Below are 13309 nucleotides of genomic sequence, written 5' to 3'. Positions count from 1 at the left end.
CACCAGCATGGTGAACATACTCCAAAAGTGTTTTTCACACTTTTCAATTTATGACCATTTTGCAACTACATGCTACGGGGCAGAGCACAACCCTAGTAACATCATCAGCACAAATCTTTCAATAATGTTTAAGCACATGTATTTCTGCTTCCAAATTTTTAAAAATAATGTTATGGGACAGTAATAAGAGATTAATGGAGATCTTGAAAAAAAGATAAATGGTACTACAAGAATACCGGAAAACTGGGTGGAAGGAGGGGGGTGAAACTAATTGAACCTATATTTTTGATAAATATTTATTTTTTGCAGAAGAAAAATGCATACTAGTTTAAGCTGTCATTATGCTAACCTATATCCTATTTTTCATATTATTAGTAATATATAATGTGGTAGTTTATATTCAAAAATAAAACCAGAATGTATGTACCTCATGTATTTATCCAGAAATACAACAAGGTTACTATGGTTACAAAAAATCCATTACCTTTGAATACAGAATGAAAAAGTTTGACTTAAAGTGTGCGCTATTTATTATAGCAAACATCAACAGCCTTCAGGAGGTTTTCTAACTGGATTCATTTTTCAGTGTCAGAACTGACCCACCGCACTAGTAGCTTATGGCCTGTGCAAATAAAAAAAAATTGAACTATGCATTTTTAAAAATGTTTTGTACTAACTCAAAATGCAGGCCTTTGAGGTCTTATAGTATGCTAAGGTGTTATAGTAAAAAGAAAGTAAGACCCTGACCCTCCTCTATCCTGGGTAGATTCCAATTTTAAAATCTTTCTCGGTTTTACACCTATCTACAAACATGCACAAAACTGTGACTGGCCTAGACTATTCCTTTTGCTGCACAAGGCTACACATAGTTCATTATTTTTATTGTATGATAATCCTGAATGACTGATTTGTGATACCTTGATAAAACAAAAGGTTAAACTGAAAGTAAGATGTCACATGACTGTACATCAATACAAACAGCCAATGAGGGTCATGGAGCTGCTATGTAATAATCTAAGAATGCAGATATGTAACATAGATAATGAGATAGACCTTACAAATTATATTGGAGGTAGTGAAATGTTTATTATATGCTCAAATTCAATGGGGACTATACAGGAAGGCAACACAGATAAGGCCATCCAGGCACACATTTGAAAGACAGTGGGGAAAACTAGTAGCTTGGGGGATCTTACCTCCTATCTCCAAAAAGTTTCAAGCCTAGTTTTGCCAAAGCTGAAAGTTACCGGATCAAAGGACTATAAAAAGTTAAAAGGTGACGTGATTTCTGTAAAGGGGGGTGATAAAAGGACTGAGCAAGATTTAAAGACTCCCCCAGGCAGGGAGGGAGTATACTCGTTTGTGAGTTAAGGGAAGAGATGATCACCCAGACAGAGATAGGCTCTGTGGAGGAGTCTATGAGGAAGCTAGATCTACCAGGATCACCATGTGGAAAATGGTTAGATATCCTGTAAGCTTGATATGTATTTGGTCTGTTTTATTATTACAAGATCTGTTTCTCTCTTAAATTCTTTTGTTCTAATAAATACTTTGCTATAAGAAGGTGTCTGGTCACTGGTGTCATTGCTCCCGAAGGGAAGAGAACTGCAGGCTCCAAAGATACATCAGGCCTGCTGAGGCAATCACAGTTAGGACTTCGGGATGGCAGTCTACAATGCATACCTAGAGCAGAAGAACCACGTGCTTTCACCCCAACACAGGTGACAGCTACAGGCCTGAGAACTGAGAGGAGGGTGCATTTGACGAGAAAAAGGACGGGCTAGCTGTGCAGATAGCCCAATGACTGTGACATACCCATCTTAGGAGTCACAACTATATAACTCACCTTTGACAATGTATTTAGTTCCATTTCCAGTGTAGATTGATACAGCATCCATGTATAAAGCATACTGTGTTATAATACCATTTGGTCTCTTTGGAGGACTCCAACTCAGTAGTAAAGAAGTTGGAAAGGATATAGCTGTAGGTGGTTGTACGTCTTCAGGGGCTGGAAAATATTATAAATAAATAAATAAATAAATAAATAAGTGTTGTGTATATATAACTATATATTGTAATGTTTTGGGCCAGCCACACAGACCCCTGCAGAAGTCACAGAGGTCAACGAATCCGTAACTTCTGTGACAAACATGGAGCCTTAATTATTATATTATTATGCACATGTAACTTTAATTCTGGTGTTTCCTAACTTCTGAGAGCTTGACTTTGCAACAGTAATAGCACTCTTTTAATGTAGTTTGTGTGTATATAGTAAACTAGAGGTTGGCAATGGCTAATAGTTTAGGGTATGCCTACACAGCTCATGGCAGCAAGTCTCCTCACCCAGGTTGACAGATTTGGGTTTCCAGGGCTTGTGCTAGCACTCTAAAAATAGCTGTGTTTAACAGCTCTTTCAAGTTGTGGCTTGTGTTGGAGCTCGGGCTTTGAAGTCCACCTCCCTCCCTAGGCTTCAGAGTCTGAGTGCTGGTCTACACTATGGGGGGGAGGGGAAGGTTTGAGCTAAGTTATGCAACTTCAGCTACATGAATAACGTAGCTGATCTCGACGTACTTACATCTACTTACCATGGTGTCTTCACTGCGGTGTGTCAATGGGAGATGCTCTCCCGTTGATTCCCCTTGCACTTTTAGTTGAGGTGGAGTACCAGAGTTGATGCTAGAGTGATCAGCAGTCGATTTATCGTGTCTATACTAGAAACGATAAATCGACCCCCCGCTGGATCGATCGCTGCCCATTGATCCGGCCGGTAGTGTAGACAAGCCCGGAGTTCCAGCCCAAGCTACAACTTCCAAGAGCTATCCACATGGCTATTTGTGGAATGCTAGCCCAAGTCTCTCAACCTGGGCTGAGAGGCTCACTGCCATAGCATGAATAGACATACTCTGAAAGGCCCAGTTCTGCCTCTCTTACAGTGAGTTAAACCTTAACTCCACAGCAATACCTTTGAATATCATAAGGGCAGCAGAACTGGGGCCTTACTCACTCTGGCAGGAATATCTGGTAATTTACAAGCTCTATTTTGGCAATTTAAAATAATAACCAGCAGTGGCTGGCAATAGGCAAACAATATAAAGTAATGAATGTTTCAATTGGGAAAAAGGGATAGCTGGAAAATATGATATGATGCCTGTCTTCTGTATCATCAAATTATTGTTATTATGAGAATGCACCAAAATACCCAAAAATAGAAACTCTACACATTGACTGTGTGTCCAGTCCTTCAGAGAGATAAAACACATGTTCCTCATGGCCTTATTGAATTTCTCTGTGGAAAAAAAAGAATCTATTCTTATGTAAACCTTCCCCATGTGAAAGTATATCCTCAGAAATGAGCATTTTTTTCTGAATCACATAGAATTCCTGTATTAGCTAGTACGTTTACTAAGATGAGCAAATAAGAAAAATAATTGTAAGGAAACTTGTAATATACAATAAAGCAAAGATATGATAATATTGGATTTCCTTACGTATGGCATTGGCTCCATTAACAGTTTTTTTTCCAGAGGAAGCCCACAAATAATGTAATTGTCATTGACAATGAAATGAGTAATAAGTTATGAATTCACTAAAATATCAGTTAGTGTATTTAACAATATCCTACAAAACTATAATTGGACTTAAGGATTTAGAACTGGATTGGTACTCTTAGTAGATATCAAAGGATTGACATAAAAACAATGCTCAAATAATTACAGGTGGCAAAACCCCTCAGGATAAGCCTAGCAAACCTGCTTATTTTGGTAAAATTTTCTTTCATTGTAAACATTTAGCCTACAGGCAATTTGAAGTTCCATCATATGTTTCAAATTTGGTGAATCTCCATGGGACATCACTAGCTGATTCATGTGTCCTATGACTAAGAGCAATGGAAGAGAAAGAGAATATTTTTTCTCATGGTGAAGCCATCTCACTCTCCCACCATTTGTAGTCTAGCTGACCATGACACAGTAATGAGGAAATAGTAAAAAGTTTAGGGTGAGATTTTCAAAAGCTCTCAGCATTTACTTAACTCTGATCCCCCTGAAGTTCACAGTAAAACCCACAGAGACCTCTATGGGAGCAGAGTTGGAACAGCACTAAGAGCCTTTAAAAATACCACCAGCCTAATTTAGGTTTGGTTCAGTTTAATGCTTACCCAAAGCTTTGACAAACTTTTTGATTCTGCAAAATTAGGCTAGAAATCTCAGAAGAATGACCTTTCTCAGGATAGTCCTGGACTGACTGAAAATCAGAACGGGTATTTGAAAATTTCAAAAACAAAATTAAAGGAAAATTATATCCTTACGCAGAACAACTCCACTGAAGTTAATGGGAGTTCTTGTCAAGCTCCTGATGACAAATTTTTGCCTTTAGAACATAAGAATGGCCATACTGGGCCAGACTAATGGTGCATATAGCCCAGTATCCTGTCTTCTGATAGTGGCCAATGCCAGGTGCTTCAGAGGGAATGAACAGAACAGGGCAATTATTGAGTGATCCATCCCCTGTTGTCCCCTCCCAGCTTCTGAATGTTAGAGGCTTAGGACACTCGGAGCATGGGGTTTCATCCCTGACCATCTTAGCTTATAGGCATTGATGAACCTATTCTCCATGAACTTATCTAATTCTTTTTGAACCTTCACAATATCCCATGGCAATGAGTTCCAAAAGTTGACTGTTTATTATGTGAAGAAGAGGAAGTTACTCACCTTGTGCAGTAACAATGGTTCTTCAAGATGTGTGTCCCTATGGATGCTCCATTGTAGGTTTGCTTGCGTCCCTGCACTGCTGATCAGAGAACTTCGGTAGCAGTGTCCGTTAGGCCCTCACATGCATGGTCTCTCCTCATGCCCCGGCACAAGGCTAACCACTGCACACAGGCTCATCCCCCTCAGTTCCTTCTCTACCGCAGAGTCATTGACAAGAACTGAAGTAGAGGGGAGGAAGGTGGCTTGTGGAGCACCCATAGGAACACACATCTCAAAGAACCATTGTTACTACACAAGTTGAGTAACTTCCTCTTCTTCTTCAAGTAGTATCCCTATGGGGTGCTCCACTGTAGGCAACTCGCGAGCAGTATCCCTGCTGGAGACTGGGGCTTCGGAGTCGAGTCAGTTACAGATGACAGTACTGTGGAGCCAAAGATGGCATCAGAGGTGGAGTCCCCAGTAATCGCATAATGTTCTGCGAAGGTATGGACAGATTTCTGTTGTGGGGACATTATTGAGGAAGGCGACAGATGAGGAGATCAACCTTGTGGAGTGTGCGAGAATACCATCTGGAGGTGTCATGTTGTGAACCTGATAACATTGTCTAATGCAGTTTGAGACCCACGTGGAAAGTCTCTGGGCTGATATTGCCGAGCCCTTGGATCTTTCTGCAGTAGAAAGGAAAAGCCTAGGAGACTTCCTAAAAGTCTTCGCCCTATCCAGGTAAAAGGCCCGGGAGCTCCTAACATCTTGCATGTGCAGTATAGCCTCCCTGTTATCATGGTGCGCATAAGGGTAAAAAGTTGGAAGGTGGATCATTTGGTTCATGTGAAAAGGGGTGGTCACCTTAGGAGTGAATTTCAGGTGTGGCCTGAGTGTGACCTTGTCCCGAAAGAATACCGTGTAGGGAAGATGTGCCATCAGAGCTGCTATTTCCCCTATTCTCCTAGCCAAGGTGATTGCCACCAGGAAGACTGTTTTCATTGACAGGTGTATAAGTGAACAGTCGTGGGTTTCAAGGGAGGTCTAGTCAGGCTTTTCAACACTAGATTTAGATCCCATGTAGGGGTGGGATGTCAGGGTTGTGTAAAAAGGTTTACTATACCCCTGAGGAATCATTTTGTGGTTGGGTGTGATAGCTCTGAGTAGCCCTCTGCTTGTTGGTGGAAGGCTGTTATAGCCACTAAGAGAACTTTGATTGAATTGAGAGATAGTCCCCATTTTTTTAAGAGTCAGTGCACAGTCTAGGATCTTTAGAAGAGTAGTGGATGTTGGAGAAATTTGTTGAGAATTACACCAAGCCTGAAATCTGGATATTTTTGGGGGGTAAATACAGTATGTTGTGGATTTTCTACTATGTAATAATACCTCTTGTACCTCCTCCGAGCAGGAACTCTCTGTGCATTTGAAACATGAAGGAGCCAAGCCTTGATGCAGAGAATCCCAAGGTTGGGATGTAGAGTACATCCTTCATTCTATGAGGGGAGGTATGGAGTGGACTGGAGAGAGAGCGGTGGGCATGTCGTGAGCTGTGACAGGTAAGGGTGACAATTCTGTCTCAGCCAAGTGGGAAAGCAATCAGTATGACATGTGCACCTTCTCATTTTATTTTTAATAGGACTTTTGATAGTATCGGAAATGGACGAAAGGCATAGAGAAGGTCCCTGTCCCAGGGAAGAAGGAGAGCATTGCCCAGGGAATGTTGCCCCATCCCTGCTCTGAAGCAGTTACATGGACATTTCTTTTTCAATAAAGTGGTGAACAGGTCTGTGATCAGTGTCCACCACCACCTGAATAGGCTGTGAAGCACTGCTGGGTGCATCACCCCTTCATGGTCATGTGGGAACCTGTGACCGAGACTGTCCGCTATTGAGTTTTGTGTGGCCGGAAGGTGGGCTGCTGATAGTGTAATGTGGGAGATGCACCAGTTCCATAACGTTAGTGCTTCTGCACAGACGGAGGGTGATCTGGCTCCTCCCTGTCGATTTATGCAGTACATGCATGCTATGTTGTCTATTAGGACTCTCGTGTGCGTTCCCTTGATCAGCAGGAGGAAGTGGGTGCAGGCATTGCTGACCGCCCTGAGCTCGAGGAGGTTGGTGTGGAGGCATATCTCCATGGACAACCATTTGCCTTGTGTTGTAAGGTTGTTTAGATGAGTGCCCCATCCTATGAGGGATGCGTCAGTGGTGAGAAATACCAACAGGGAAGTTTACAAAAAGGGGATCCCTTTGCAAATATTTCCTATTTTTTTCCACCAGGGAGTTTTTTACCTTGGTGGACACTGACAGAGGTTTATCTAGTCCGTTTCTGTTTAGTCTGTAGACTGAGCTGAACCACATCTGGAAACACTGCATGTGAAGCCTGGAATGAGGTATTACCACTGTGCCAGCTGCCATATCCTCCAAAAGTTGGAGGCAGTGTCTGAGTGATATTTGGGGACTGTTTTGTATTGTCTCGATGAGCATAGCTCAGTAGAGGAACCTGTGCTGAGGTAGGAGAGCTTTGGCCTGTAACAAGATGAGGTCAGCCATTATGAATTCCAGGCGTTGTTCCGGGATGAAGGTTGATTTCTGGGTGTTGATCTGTAGGCTGAGTTCTGTGAATAAGTCTACAGCAGTTTTGGTAACCCGACAAGTCTTATTGAAGGAGCAGGCTCTGAGGATGCAATCATACAGGCAGGGGTAGATCATGATCCCCTGGGAGCATAGGTGAGCATTCACTGCTGAGAGAATCTTAGAGAATACTCTCGAAGCCGATGACAGCCCGAAGGGGACTACTCTTTACTGACAGTGGTCTTGTCCTAGGGTAAACGTGAGGAACTGTCCGAGAGACAGTAGGATTGAAATATGGAAATAAGCATCCTGAAGGTTGAGGGACAAAAACCAGTCTCCCTTTTCCAGTGCTGGAATAATCATTGCTAGAGTGATCATCTATAATTTTTCAGCTTTGACAAACTTTTTGAGTGCTCTGAGGTCTAGCATAGGTCTCCAACCTCCCTTCCTCTGGGGTTTTAGGAAATAACAAGAGTAAAAACCTTTGCCTTGTAGATGTTGAGGTCCTGGTTCTATGGCTCCTTACTGGAGGAGGCAATCTATCTCTTGTTGTAGTAAAGTCCCATGAGAAGGGTCCCTGAAGAAGGATGGGGAAGGGTGGTGGTGTGGGGGAGGCAAAGTGGATGGAATACCCATTTTGAATTATTTCCAAGATCCATCGGTCCAATGTTATGCATTCCCAGGTGCTGCGGAACATGGCAAGGCAGTAGCTGAATGGGTAGAATAGGTTGGTCAGCTGTAGCAGTTGAGAGGAGTGGTCTGTCGACACCTCGACTAACATGTCAGAATTGATATTTTAAGGTAGATGATTGCAACCTGGAAGGCTGTAGACCGGATGGTTTGCGTCTGGAGAACCTAGATTTATTTTTCTGAGGTTCGTAAAAGCATTAAGTCGGGTGACGGGAGGTACGGGATTTATGTTGGGGCTGCAGACTAAATATTGTTTTTTGTCCAGGCATATAGATTTCTAATGAGTGGAGAATGGCCCTGAAATCTTTAAGGGTATGGAGAGATGCCTCAGTATTCTCCACAAACAGCTCAGTGCCTTCAAAGGGAAGGTCTTCAAGAGTTGTCTGCACCCCTTTAGGGAAAGTTGTAACCATGACACACATTGCATGACCACTGTCGCTGTATTGGCTGCATCGAGGGCTAATTGGAGAGTTGTTTTGGCTACTAGCTGCCCTTCCTGGATGATAGCATAGAATTGGTCGTACGGTGACTCTGGGAGCTGATCAATAAAGCTGTTGAGTTCTGAATAGTTGACAGTCATACTTCGTTGTTAAGGCTTGATAGTTTGTGATTCGAAATTGCAATGTGGCTGAAGAGCAGGGCCGGCCCACAACATTTTGGCACCTGAGGTGGGGAGCTCAAACACCATACCTCCTCACTTGGGCCAAAACTTTGAAAGGTCTCAATTCTGCCTTCTTCCTGTTCAACTACCTGCCCCAATAAAGGAGAACTAACAACTTAAAATGTCTTGTTCAAAAATTTTAAGTAATACTTAACTTTCAAATGCCTGAACAGCAAATGTAACTTTTCTTTTCTGCACAGTAAACACTGGCATTTTTCTCTGTTTGAATAATCAAAGTGGTGCTTTCCATGCCTTCTTGGTTGCAAAGATTTGAACTGCTTCCTGCTGAAGGTCCACAACAGTCTGGGCCAGCTCATGCTCTACTGAGATGGTTGCAAGGCCGACCAGCCTCTCCTGTGTCATTGTGGAGCGTAGATGTGTTTTTATTAACTTCAGTTTGGAGAAGCTGCATTCTCCACTGGCAACTGTTACAGGAAGTGTTAGAAGTATGCGCAGAGCAACAAAAGCATTTAGAAAGAGGGTGGTCATCTTCTTTGTGCACATATATTCCAGAAGAGCCTTTGGAGTTGATCCTGCTGAAATGTATCTTGAAAGGGCTTTCAGTTCATCACCTAAATCACTCGCATCAATATCGCGCATGTCATCATGTGTCAACACTGTCTCTAGTGCCCTGCGTTGCAGGTGTAGGTCTTCTTCAGGTATAGTGAGGAGTTTTGGAATATCATACAACATCCCAAATATACTGCTGTGTTCCTTGAGCTGCATGAAACGTTCTTCAACTGCCTGTATTACACAATCTAGCACATGGTTAAAGAATTCAACTTTGAATTATTGTTTGGGGTCTCTTATGGGATTATCCTGTGCCTCGTAATCAAAATGTCTTCTTCTTCAGGGACTCTTGTATTCTTGAATGGGTGGGAAAATAGCTTCAGTGTGAAGTTCCTCTGCCAACTTCTCTGCACTCTTCAGAATGTTTTGAAATCCCTCATCTGATCAGTAAGACTGTAGGTATGACTTTGCTTTGTCCAGTTGTTCCATTGCTCCAGATATATCAAATCAAGGTCAACACCTTGGAGTCTCTTGCTTACAACATTTATTTCAAACAGTATGTCATGCCACAACACTAAGCCACACAGAAATTTGAAGTTATGTATGTTTCTGGTGATTCCATTTCCCCATGCCACCGTTTTTCCATGAACAGTTCCTGTCATAGCATTATCCTCCATAATGGCATTATCTATCTTCCCAATTTGGTATTTGATAGGCTTTATTGCCTCCATTCGACTTTCCCATCGTGTGGCACTCAGTGGTTTCAGTGTCAGAGAGGATGTTCCCAGATGTTGCTTCAAAATTTGCCATTGATGAGTTGATGCAGAGAAAAATACATAGATGCTTTGAATTACATTAAAAAATTCAGCAGCCTCGCTAGAAGCTGATGTTGCATCACTGACCACCAAGTTCAATGCATGAGAACTGCATGGGACAAAAAAAGCTTGAGGGTTTAACTCTCAGATCCGCGTCTGCACTCCTCAGTTCTTTCCTCTCATGTTGGCACCATTATTGTAGCCCTGACCTCTCATGTCAGCTATCACAATTCCCATATCTTCCAGCTTTTTAAGAAGCACATTTGTCAGACCAGCTCCTGTAGTATCATCAATGTCAATACATTCTAGAAGATGCTCTCTGACAGTCACCATTGCAGGGACATTTTCACTCAGTTCTGCTGTTGTTATAAAATGCACCATTAAAGTCATTTGTTCCGTATGGCTGATGTCAGGTGTGCAATCCAGAATAACAGAGTAATATCTTGCTGACTTCAGATCTGCCACAATCTTCTGTTTGACTTTTGTTGCCAGTAACTGTTTGATCTCATTTTGAATTGTTTTTCCAAGGTAGTAGTGTGTGTACATTTCTTGGGTGGTGACTCTTCTTAGATGCTCCTGGAGTACAGCATCAAACTTAGCCATCAGCTCCACAATTTTAAGGAAGTTTCCATTGTTTGGCACATACAGCTGATCTGAAGTGCCACACAGTGCTAGGTTTTGGGTAGCGAGCATTCTGACAATGGCAATGAGCCTTTTCAGAACATTTTGCCAGTAAAGAGACTCTGATGCAATCTTCTCTTGATGCTGATCATCTATGGTGGACTTTAACCTTAGTCTCATCTCAAGCTCTTTCCACCTATGGAATGCTCTCTGGTGATTTGCTGCCTTCTCATGGAATGCCAGATTTCTAGCCAGATTTTTCCAGTCCTTTGTTCCTGTAGAACCCAATGTGGCTGGAACATTAGACTGGAAGACTTTGCAACAAAAACAGTATGCAGCATTCTGGGTTTCTGAGTACATAAGCTGTGGCCTCTCCACTTTGTCACCATTGGGGATGTCACGCCAGTAATGTGTTGGATGGAAACTTCTATTTTCATTGTCTTTGGGGAACATGAAGTTTTTCACTTGCTGTGGCCCATGCAGTACAAGGAAGTCCCTCAGGCTGCTGCTCAAGTAGGTCCACAGTCTTGGATCATCTAGACTTAAGGAACTAAACTCAGCAGCAGCTGTTTCTTGCACCTCCACCACACTCTTCTCTGATCTACAATTTTCTTCAGGAAAGTGCATGGTTACATCCATTTGAAATGGAGATATGGATACTGCAGTAGCTGCCATGTCACCTGCACTCTGCCTAACTGGAAGATCAGTCATCTCCTCACCACTCACATCCTCACTTGGGCCGGAAGGCTCACCGTGAACATTTGTGTCTATGTATCTTAGGAGAGCTCCTTCCTGCTTAGATAGAAAAGCTTCCTTTGCTTTCTTTCTTTTTCTGAATGCTGCCCCATAGGGGCGTTTTCTTCTTTCACTCATGACTGCTGTTCTGTGCCAGCTATAGTGGCTCTCAACACTCAGTTGAAGGGAAGAAATAAGCAGGCTGGTGGCAGGGCCTGAGTGAGGGAAGATATCAGCGTCTTAAGGGCCTAACTGGCTTCTACTACTTCAGTTGACTGCCTGTTCTCCTCAAGTGGGTTCAGGGAAGCAGCAGGAAACAGGAAGCTCCCTGAGAAGCCAGTCTTAATCAGTCCAGGCTGCTGGGGGTGCTAGAGAGATACATAAGAGGCTCCTCCTCCTCTCTCTCCCTGCAGCTCCTGATGCTTTTTGTTATTGCCTCTCACCTTTTCTCCTGCCTGTCTGTTATGTCTCTTGTGCCCTCCTTCCTCCAGCACAGCACTCCATCATCTCTGTGCATCTAGAGCAGAGAGAATACATATGCATCAGCAGCAGACACAATTCTCTACACTCTGGGTCCTATGGCACCCCCCCAGCACAGTCTGGCACCTGAGGCGTGCGCCTCAGTTGCCTCATGGTAAGGCCAGCCCTGCTGAAAAGTAGGCTTTCTGCCTGAAGAGGTCCAAGCATTTCCAGTCCCTATCAAGCAGGGTGGAACTCATTTGGTTTTGATGGACCTGGAAGTTTGCCATGTCCATAACAATGGAGTTGGGGGAAGGGTGGGAGAAAATAAATTCCATCTCCCCAGCCAGGATGTAAATGGACCAATAAAAAAATATTACAAGTAGGCCTCACTGATGCTGGGGTTTGTCATATAGTTTTGCAGGTCCACAAGAGCCTCATTGATAGGGAAAACTATTCTGGAGGTCAAGGAAGAGTGTGGGATGTCAAGGAGTTTGTAATGAATGTCCTTCACTTCCTCCAAGGGTATCTGCAGTGTGTCTGCAATCCTTTTGGCCAAATCCTGGAAGAGCCGGAAATCATTGGCTAAGGATGGTGGCAGGGCATGAATGCCTCATCTGGAGAGGAGGAAGAGATGTTGGTCCTCAGAGTAACTTCTTCCTCAACTCCACCCTCCTATTCTTCCATGATCTCTTCTGAAGGTTTCGAGGTTCTGGATGTCATAGCCAAGGGGGGATGTCTCAGGGGCCCACGAGTGAGACTGGAAGCCTGAGACGTGTGGGGGTGATATGCACCCAGGGATCCCAGTATGGCCACTGGGGCAATGGAATAGAGCCCAGTGGTGGCGCCCATGGTTGGTCATACGGCAGATTGAGGGTATACCCAAGGAGTCTCTTGATAGCAGATGATGTAGTAAGGGGGTGTGGCCTCCCTCCAAAATTGATGGTGGGGGGGGAGAGAAACTACTCTCCACTCCCTGGTGGACAGAGCTGGGCAGAGCAGGCACTTCTTAAAGCCTAGTGAGCCGGGAATACCCTGTTTGGGGAAGGGGTCCCCAACCAAAAAAGGGGAAAAGAAGGTTTTGCTTGTTTGTTTTTTGTTTTGGAAAAGAGATACAGAGGAAAAGGCTCCAACTAAGACTGAGGATACTAAGTAATAAAAATGCTAAAGAAGCTAACTATCGCAAACGGACAGCTAATGGCTCCGTCTGTAGCCAGGGGCAGTTGAGAAGGAACTGTGGGGGATTAGCCTGTGTGTGCTGGTTAGCCTTGTGGCAGAGCACAAGGAGAGACAGCGCATGTGTGGGCCTAACCAACACTGCTACCAAAGTTCTCCTATCAGCAGCACAGGGATGCAAGCACACCCATAGGGACACTACTCAAAGAAGTAGTACTTCCTTATGTTTGTTTTAAACCTGCTGCCTATTAATTTCATTGTGTGAACCCCGGTTCTTGTGTTATGAGAAGAGGTAAATAACACTTCCTTATTCACTTTCTCCACACCATTCATGATTTTATAGATATCCACCATATCCCCTCTTACTAGTCTTTTTTC

At 43.4% G+C, this 13309-nt stretch overlaps 1 protein-coding gene across 1 annotated transcript in view; it reads right to left on the bottom strand.

Annotated features, from left to right (window-relative positions):
- The window catches only part of USH2A (usherin), a 562110-nt gene that overhangs the window by 286020 nt on the left and 262781 nt on the right, over positions 1–13309 (bottom strand). The window contains exon 32 of the mRNA XM_074949260.1: positions 1847–2008. Within this exon, the coding sequence (XP_074805361.1) occupies positions 1847–2008 (162 nt within the window). The remainder of the gene's footprint in view (positions 1–1846; positions 2009–13309) is intronic.

Source organism: Natator depressus, chromosome 3, assembly GCF_965152275.1.
Source record: "Natator depressus isolate rNatDep1 chromosome 3, rNatDep2.hap1, whole genome shotgun sequence".
NCBI classification, from domain to species: domain Eukaryota; kingdom Metazoa; phylum Chordata; order Testudines; family Cheloniidae; genus Natator; species Natator depressus.
This window is presented reverse-complemented; position numbering and strand designations above follow the sequence as displayed.